Genomic DNA, 9752 nt, shown 5'->3' on the forward strand with positions numbered 1-9752 from the left:
GGGACTGGTAAGGCGATTTAGGATTCAGCGTGAGAACGAGGTTCCCTGGGTTAAACTGAACACCCCCTGCCGGGGGCCAAGAGCGCGGGCAGGTGCGGGCCCGGGCGCCCTGGGAAGAGCTCACCCGGCTTGGTTTCCCCGCAGGTCCTCCAGTCGCAGCTGGATACTCTGCTTGAGGGGCAGGAGAGTATCAAGAGCTGCAGCAGCTTCACGGCGCAGGCCCTCAACCATGGCACGGAGACGGAGGTGCTGCTTGTGAAGAAGCAGATGAGCGAGAAGCTGAACGAACTGGCGGACCAGGATTTTCCGCTGCACCCGCGAGAAAACGACCAGCTGGACTTCATCGTGGAGACCGAGGGGCTCAAGAAGTCCATCCACAACCTCGGGACGATTTTAACCACCAATGCCGTCGCCTCCGAGACGGTGGCCACGGGCGAGGGGCTGCGGCAGACCATCATCGGGCAGCCCATGTCCGTTACCATAACAACCAAGGACAAAGACGGCGAGCTGTGCAAAACGGGCAACGCCTACATCACGGCGGAGCTGAGCACGCCCGACGGCAGCGTGGCGGACGGGGAGATCCTGGACAACAAGAACGGCACGTACGAGTTCCTGTACACAGTACAGAAAGAGGGCGACTTCACCCTGTCCCTGCGGCTCTACGATCAGCACATCCGCGGCAGCCCGTTTAAGCTGAAGGTGATCCGGTCGGCGGACGTGTCCCCCACCACCGAGGGCGTGAAGAGGCGCGTGAAGTCCCCGGGGAGCGGTCATGTGAAGCAGAAGGCTGTGAAGAGACCCGCTAGCATGTACAGCACCGGGAAACGAAAAGAGAATCCCATCGAAGACGATCTGATCTTCCGCGTGGGTAAGGGGGAGGCGGCGCTGCACCTGAATTCTGAGCTTTGCTTTGGTTAAGGGGTGACTGGGAAAGTGTTGAAAATTGCAGCTTTGCAGGTCACAACTAAGGCTGACGAGATACGCGTGTATTTTATTAGGTGAGCTCATGCAGTCTCCTTCTCCGGAGATTTTATGATTTATTTTCCCCTCCTCCTCCCTCATCCCTCCCTCCTTCTCCCTCCCCCCCACCCCGCCTCTCTCCTGTTCTTCCGGAGACGGAGGTGCTGCTTGTGAAGAAGCAGATGAGCGAGAAGCTGAACGAACTGGCGGACCAGGATTTTCCGCTGCACCCGCGAGAAAACGACCAGCTGGACTTCATCGTGGAGACCGAGGGGCTCAAGAAGTCCATCCACAACCTCGGGACGATTTTAACCACCAATGCCGTCGCCTCCGAGACGGTGGCCACGGGCGAGGGGCTGCGGCAGACCATCATCGGGCAGCCCATGTCCGTTACCATAACAACCAAGGACAAAGACGGCGAGCTGTGCAAAACGGGCAACGCCTACATCACGGCGGAGCTGAGCACGCCCGACGGCAGCGTGGCGGACGGGGAGATCCTGGACAACAAGAACGGCACGTACGAGTTCCTGTACACAGTACAGAAAGAGGGCGACTTCACCCTGTCCCTGCGGCTCTACGATCAGCACATCCGCGGCAGCCCGTTTAAGCTGAAGGTGATCCGGTCGGCGGACGTGTCCCCCACCACCGAGGGCGTGAAGAGGCGCGTGAAGTCCCCGGGGAGCGGTCATGTGAAGCAGAAGGCTGTGAAGAGACCCGCTAGCATGTACAGCACCGGGAAACGAAAAGAGAATCCCATCGAAGACGATCTGATCTTCCGCGTGGGTAAGGGGGAGGCGGCGCTGCACCTGAATTCTGAGCTTTGCTTTGGTTAAGGGGTGACTGGGAAAGTGTTGAAAATTGCAGCTTTGCAGGTCACAACTAAGGCTGACGAGATACGCGTGTATTTTATTAGGTGAGCTCATGCAGTCTCCTTCTCCGGAGATTTTATGATTTATTTTCCCCTCCTCCTCCCTCATCCCTCCCTCCTTCTCCCCCCCCCCCCCCCCGCCTCTCTCCTGTTCTTCCCCCCTTTACCTCCTCCTCCTTAACACAAAAGTGCTGCACATTCATTATGGAAAATTAGAAACTGAAAATAAGCAAAAAGAGAATTAGAAAAATCACAGCACTCATAATCTGGAGTTTTTTTTGGTAGCAGGTTTTTTGTTTTTTTTTTACTTTTTATTTTATATTGGAGCATAGGTGATTAACAATGTTGTGTTAGTTTCAAGTGTACAGCAAAGTTATACATATATCTATTGTTTTTCAAATTCTTTTCCCATTTAGGTTGTTACCTAATACTGAGTAGAGTTCCCTGTGCTATTTTAAATATAGCACTGTGTACATAATCTGGACATTTTAAAGGAACTGTTGGCAACCTTCCCCTCCACCCCGCCGTGCGAATGTCTAGAGTACTCCTGCCTAACCCCAAGGCAGAGAGATACGTCTACCACATAAGTTCACGCATCTCTCTGGAATCTGCCAGCGTGGGCTATAACTGTGGGCAGAGGGTCTGATGCCTTCCTGTCACTGCTTCCTCGTTGTAAGGACGGGGGGTTGGTGGTGAGGGACATGGTGCATTGCAAGTTGTCATGTCCAGTCGCCTGTAGCTGGAGAGCAGTCCCAAAGAGGAAGGGGTGGGTGGAAACCTGGAAAATGGAACGGGGTTGGGGCGGAACGGAAGCAAGAAGGTTTAGGATGAGCCACGAGATTTGGGAATGCAAATAGCCCTTCCCTTGTCAGATTTGTTGCGTCAGATTTTTTGAAGCTGTTTATTTTCTCAATAGAAAGAAAACTAAACGTAAGCAACCAACAATTTGATAATTCTTTTTAAAAATTTATTTATTTTTTGGCTGTTCCACACGGCATGTGGGAATCTTAGTTCCCTGGTCAGGGATCGAACCCATGTCCCCTGCAGTGGAAGCATGGAGTCTTAGCCACTGGACTGCCAGGGGAGTCCCCACAGTTTGATCATTCTTAAGAAAAAAGTCTGCATGTTAGCTACCATATCCAAAAGTGGCTCCAGCCTGCTTCTCTTTCTGCTTCTTCAGTCCTACAATGTAGTATATCTAAAAGGATGCTGCGAGGTATGTTCACTGACACATGTAGAAAAACAATTCTGTGGTTCAGAAAGATTGGGGAAAGCTTAGCTTAAGTGAAGGAGTCAGATTTTTTTTTTTACTGTAGTACCTCTAGAATCTGTTGATGTGCATAGTTTTTTGTTTGTTTTTTTTTACTGCCACACTGGCAGTCTCAAAGGCAGTGGAGGGATAACAGGCAGCACTTCCAAACTTGTCTGACCATAGAATTTTTTCCATGGAACATCTTGGGAAAATAAGGCTCCTTGGAGCATTCTTGGGCAAAAGCCACTCCATTACTATTCATTTCTCTTTATTATTTAGTATTCTATATTATTCTTTAGGGTGAATCTTGGTAAAGACCATGATATGGCAAGTAAACTCTCCATTCAGGGCATGGAGGCCCTCATGCATTCACTGGCCATTTATGCAGTGTGGGTACAGAAGCCATTGAGATACCTGCGAAAGCAGCATGGGTGGGCCAGGACAGGCACAGGATCGGAGCCTCCCAGGCCTGCCACTCTGGTTCTACCACTTATTTCAACCTTGGCCAGGTCTCTCAGCTTCCCTGGCCTTCAGTTTCCATGTCCATAAAAAGCAAAGATAAAAATATCAGCTTCTCAGGACTCAGTTCCAAGCTCAATGCCTGGCATGTAGGAGGAGCTAAATAAAGAGAACGATTGTTTTTGCACATGCTATTAAGGCTGTTAGGTGTTCCTCGCTGCCTTTTCTTCTAAAACAATTGACCTTGCTGCTCCCCATTGATCTGCATTAAGAACAAATTCTGTCTTGCATTTAGAATCTCCCCTCCCCCAGCCAAGGGACCCCAGTCCACTTCCCAGGCAGTGTGCAGAGTGGAAAAAGGCCCAGATCTGGGTCTGATTCTGATTCTCCTTGCCAGCTGACAACTGGCTTGCCCCTTCTTAACCTGGTTTCTTCCTCTGTAAAATAAAGGGAATGAAATATTACCTAATTAATTCTTAAGGTTTCTGTGGGGGTGAAATGAGAAGGAATTCTTATAATACGGCTGGTATTTGCCTATGTACAGTAACTGCTCAGTTAATGGTGGCAATCATTTTACTATTGTTATAATTATCAATCATCACCCTTCCACCTGTGATTCTCACCTGAGAAAAGAGATATATCTCTTAGGGTGTTTTTCCCCCAACTATATTTATTCTGAATACCAGCTCCCACCCTAGAGGGAAGGGGATACACTCTTCTCCCCTCCTACCCATTGAGAAATGCAGCCGTAGTGATTCACTGGCACTGGTGAGAAGGTGTTTAAATGTTGAAGCATTTGTGAAATGCTTAGAACAGTACCTGGCATACGGCACTAGGTCCAGGTTTATTAATGCTGGAGCTGCCATAACAAAATACCACAGACTGGGTGACTTAAACAACAGAAATTTATTTTCTCACAGTTCTGGAGGCTGGAAGTCCAAGCTCAAGGTGGCGGCACGGTTGGTTTCTTGGGAGGCCTCTCTTCTTGGCTTGCAGACGGCCGCCTCCTGGCTGCTTTGTCCTCCCATGGTTGTCCCTCTGTGCACGCACACCCCTGGTGTTTCTTCCTCTTCTTAGAAAGACACCAGTAATATTGGGTTAGGGCCTCCACCTAATGGCCTCATTTTAAGTTAATCACCTTTAAAGATCTTAACTCCAGGGCTTCCCTGGTGGCGCAGAGGTTGAGAGTCCGCCTGCAGGGGACACGGGTTCGTGCCCCAGTCCAGGAAGATCCCACATGCCACGGAGCGGCCAGGCCCGTGAGCCATGGCCTCTGAGCCTGCGCGTCCGGAGCCTGTGCTCCGCAACGGGAGAGGCCACAATACTAATAGCATGGATTAGGAGAAGGAAGGAATTTAAACCAGACGTGAAGGACCAATACAACTTATCCAAGTTGAAATGGTATCCTGGGCAAGGGACCAGTGTGGAGGACAAAGGCAAGGGGAAGAGGAGTGAACATGATTAATGTTTTAGGGGGGACACATCCATGAGAAGATGCAGGGGGAACAAAGGTCAGACGGGTGGAAAGTGGCGGGGGCACTGGGGAGAGGAGCTGGACAGGTGAGTGTTGGAGTCCACAGCTCCTTGAACACCCTGTATGCTTTCACACCTGGGCACCTCCATCCGTGAATTCTTTCCCCAATTTTATCCTTCCCTCAAGTCCTTTTAGAATCCACTGTGATGGATTATTATTTCTACTGAGGTGTTATTTCCTGATGATATTACGCATTACTTGAGGTCAAAGATGACATCTTTAATCATTTATAATCCCCAGCCCACAAGAACACTTTGCCTAAGTACTTTGCCTATTTGAATCGAATCAAGTCATGACTTACTGCATGATTTAACTTCCTGCTTACCACTGTCAGATTCCAGTTTTGAAGCCCAGGGACACACAGGCCAGGCAACAAAGCACTAAGCTCAAGGGCAATCATCACATGTATTCCCATGCACAGGGCTGTGCTAGGCAGTATTAGACAAACAGTACTGGCCTTCTAAGAACCCGTCTTTTCAAAATCTATACTGTTGGCTACGTATGGGGAGAGTTTATATAAATTAGAAAAGTTCAACTTTCTTTTACAGTTATAGCTTTGTTTTAGGACTCTAAGCTTGTCTGTACTGTACAGTCAGGTTGTTAGGTGGTTGTTCCATGATACTGGAACATTCATGATTAGAACAGTTCCCCTTCTGCATGTATTGAAGTCAGAATTCATTCAAATCCAACTACACACATAAGCTGGCAACTGGGGTTCTGCTGTTCTCTCAGCTGGTCCCACATACTGAGCTTCTTGAGGCACTGATTTCATGTCGTAAGCTACATAGTTTTCATAAAACATGTATTAGGATTCATTTAACAACCCTAAATAACGTGTGTTAATTTTGTGTATTTGTGAAAGGGAACCATCACTTTCTGTGCGATATAAAGGATTTTCAGGGGTAATTTTGACTCACATTTTCACCTTCCTCCCTGATTATCCAGCCCTGTAGTTAGATGGGCCCCTGTTGTTTGAGCTCCTACTATGTGCCTCATACGTGGCTGGGTCCTGGTATAAAGGGAAGGGTGAGATTCTGACCCTGACCTAGAGGAGGCCATAGTCTGGAAGGGGACAGGCGTGTGACAAATGTGGTACCTTCAGTATGCGTACCTTCAGAGGCTGGGGTGAGGTGGGGGATGAGGCTGGCAAGCAGCAGGGAGTTAAGGAAGGATCTAGAGATGACATCTAAACCGAAGTTGGCTTTGAAAGAGAAAGTGTCAGATGAAAGGAGGAAAAGGGAGGTTCAGATGAAGGGAAAGAAGATGAGAAACTAAGTAGTTTTGAGGAACTGTAAATGATTCCATTACCCGGAGTGTTAAACGAAGTAAGATAGCAGAGAAGAGGTTCTGTTTCCTTGCAAAGGAGCTGAGACTTTGTTCTGTATACCTGTGTTTCCCATAAAGCACTTGAATTCCTTGGGGTGCTTGGTAAAAATGAGAATTCCTGAATTCCATACTGCATTTACAGAATCAGAATCTCTAGAGGAGGGACCAGGAATCTGCATTCTACCAGCTCCACGATGCTTCTGCACACTGAGGTTTGAGAACCATGTGGGTGATGGGGAGGCACTGAACAGTGTAATGTAATGTAGTGACTTGCTGAGACATTGATTTTTAGAGAGGCTGGGGACATTTTAGGGGATCTACTGACAATGTCCCCCGGGAAGCAGGGAGCTGCTTCCTGTTGCAGTAGTCCATGTGAGCTGTTACAAGTGCCAGAAATAAGAGTGATGCGCTGGAGGAGAGGGGACGTGGCAGATTTATAACACGCTTAGGAGGGAGAGCGCAGGACTTGAGGACCAAATTGAACTTCCAGCTGTTTGACTTGAGTGATGTAGGGGCGTAAGGTAGAAGAGTGAATGGTTAAAGCTGTGGGCTCAGAGGCTACACAGCCTTGGGTTCCAGCCCCAGCACTGCCACTTTCCTACCCATGCAGTTGGGGAAGTTACTTCACCTCCAGTTGCCCCTCTCCAAACCTCTGCCTCTGAACCCCAAGTCTGATCTCTTTTCTGAGTTTGGTTTTTTGTTTTTTGTTTTTTTGTAGACTCCACATATAAGTGAGATCATACAGTATTTGTCTTTTTCTGTCTGACTTATTTCACTTAGCATAATACATTCAAGGTCCACCCATGTTGTCGCAAACGGTAGGATTTTTCTCCCTTTTATGGCCGAATAATGTTCATACACACACACACACACGGCCGACAACTTCTTTATCCATTCATCCATCGATGGACACTTAGGTTGTTTCCATGTCTTGGATGTTGTAAATAGTGCTTCTGTGAACATGGGAGTGCATGTATCTTTTCGAATTAGGGTTTTTGTTTCCTATGCAAAAATACCCAGAAGTGGAATAGCTGGATCATATGGTAGCTCTATTTTTAATTTTCAAAGGTCCTTTATACTGTTTTCCATAGTGGCTGTACCAATTTACCATCCCACCAACAGTGCACAAGGACCAACAGTCCACATCCATGCCAGCATTTTTTATTTCTTATCTTTTTGTTGATGGCCATTCTCACAGGCATGAGGTGGTATCTTGTTGTGTTTTTAATTTGCATTTACTTAATGACTAGTGACGTTGAGCATCTTTTCATGTGGCCTTTGGTGAATCTTCTTTGGAAAAATGTCTATTCTGGTCCTTTTCCCATTTTTTAATTGGGCTATTTAGTTTTCTGCCACTGAATTGTATGAGTTCTTTATGTATTTTAGATATTAACCCCTTATCAGATATATGGTGTGCAAATATTTTTGCCCATCCTGTAGGTTGTCTTTTCACATTATTTTTACAAATTTATTTTATTTTATTTTTGGCTGCGTTGGGTCTTCGTTGATGCACGTGGGCTTCCTCTAGTTGTGGTGAGCTGGGACTACTCTTTGTTGCGGTGTGCAGGCTTCTCGTTGCAGTAGCCTCTCTTGTTTGGAGCACGGGATCTAGGCACGTGGGCTTCAGTAGCTGAGGCTTGTGGGCTCTGGGGCGCATGGGCTTCAGTGGTTGTGGCTCGTGGGCTCTAGCGCGCGGGCTCAGTAGTTATGGTGCATGGGCTTAGTTGCTCCACGGCATGTGGGATCTTCCTGGACCAGGGATCGAACCCATGTCCCCTGCATTGGCAGGCGGATTCTTAACCACTGCTCCACCAGGGAAGTCCTTTTCACATTATTGATGGTTTCTTTTGCTCATTGACAGAAGTGTTTTAGTTTGGTATAGTTCCACTTGTTTATTTTTGCTTCCCTTGCTTGTGCTTTAGGTGTCATATCCAAAAAATCATTACCAAAGCTCAAGTCAGGGAACTCTATTCCTGTTTTCTTCTAGGAAGAAATTAGACCTGTTTCAGGTCTTATATTTAATCCATTTCAAGTTAATTTTTGTTAATAGTGTAAGACGGGGGTCCAGTTTCGTTCTTCTTTTTTCTTTTTCTTTTTTTTTTTTTTGCAGTACATGGGCCTCTCACTGTTGTGGCCTCTCCCGTTGAGGAGCACAGGATCCGGATGCACAAGCTCAGCCATGAGCTTGGCTAGGCCAATGGCTCACGGGCCTAGCCGCTCTGTGGCATGTGGGATCTTCCCGGACCAGGGCACGAACCCGTGTCCCCTGCATCGGCAGGCAGACTCTCAATCACTGCGCCACCAGGGAAGCCCCCAGTTTCGTTCTTTTATGTGAATATTCAATTATCCTAGCACGAAGTTTTTTCTCTCTTGAGTATTCTTGGCTCCCTTGTCAAAATATTAGTTGACTGTATATATTTGGGTAATTTTCTTGGCTCTTGACTCTGTTCCATGGGTTTGTTTGTTTTTATGCCAGTACCATACTGTTTTGATTACTATATCCTTATATTATAGCTTGAAATCAGGGAGTGTGATGCCTCCCTGCTTTGTTCTTTCTCAGAATTTCTTTGGCTATTCAGGGTCTTTTGTGGTTCCATATAAATTTTAGGAATGTTATTTCTACTTCTGTAAAGATTGCCATTGGAATCTTGATAGGAATTTCATTGAATCTATAGATGGCTTTTGGTAGTATTAACATTTTAACAATATTAATTCTTCCAGTCCATGAACACAGAATACCTTTCCACTTATTTGTGTCTTTTTCAATTTCTTTCATCAATATCTTGTAGTTTTCAGAGTAGAGATCTTTCACAAACTCCTTGGTTAAATTTATTCTTAAGTATCTTATTGTTTTTGATGCTATTATCAGGGAGATCAACATCTTTGTTTCTTTTTCAGAAAATTCATTGTTAGTGTATAGAAACGCTACTGAACTTTGTATGTTAATTTTGTGTCTGCATCTTTACTGAATTCGTTGAAATCAGCCGTGATGGTAGTATTTACACAATAGAAATGGGCCAATGCTACAAATCAGAACTCCTCCCCCAGACCTACAGCCCCTGCCCCTTAGGAGCCAAATTACCAGGACAACATATAATCATCCTTAGCTTTGAAGGAATGGAGGCTCAGGAGAGCCCAGGAAGGAACCCAAGCCACCTGTGACTCTGATGCCCCTGCCTTTTCAACTGCATGACGATTCCTCTTCATCTAAAATGTCCTCTAACTACTGTGGTTTTCCAAAGTTGAGATATATGACATCTCCCACACCTGAAAACATAATGCATGCCCACTGTGAATGAGTTATTGTCTTACTCTAATATTGAACTGCAAAACAGTCCTGAAGGAGTGTAGGG

The 9752-nt window shown here is 46.7% G+C and overlaps 1 protein-coding gene across 1 annotated transcript in view; it reads left to right on the plus strand.

The window, feature by feature from the left end:
* Nucleotides 1-9752, plus strand: part of TRIM2 (tripartite motif containing 2) — a 59311-nt gene that overhangs the window by 18749 nt on the left and 30810 nt on the right. Inside the window, exon 5 of the mRNA XM_007466715.1 lies at nucleotides 145-868. Coding sequence (XP_007466777.1) covers nucleotides 145-868 — 724 coding nt within the window. The remainder of the gene's footprint in view (nucleotides 1-144; nucleotides 869-9752) is intronic.

The sequence above is a fragment of the Lipotes vexillifer genome, unplaced genomic scaffold (genome assembly GCF_000442215.2).
Source record: "Lipotes vexillifer unplaced genomic scaffold, Lipotes_vexillifer_v1.1 scaffold498, whole genome shotgun sequence".
Taxonomy (NCBI): domain Eukaryota; kingdom Metazoa; phylum Chordata; class Mammalia; order Artiodactyla; family Lipotidae; genus Lipotes; species Lipotes vexillifer.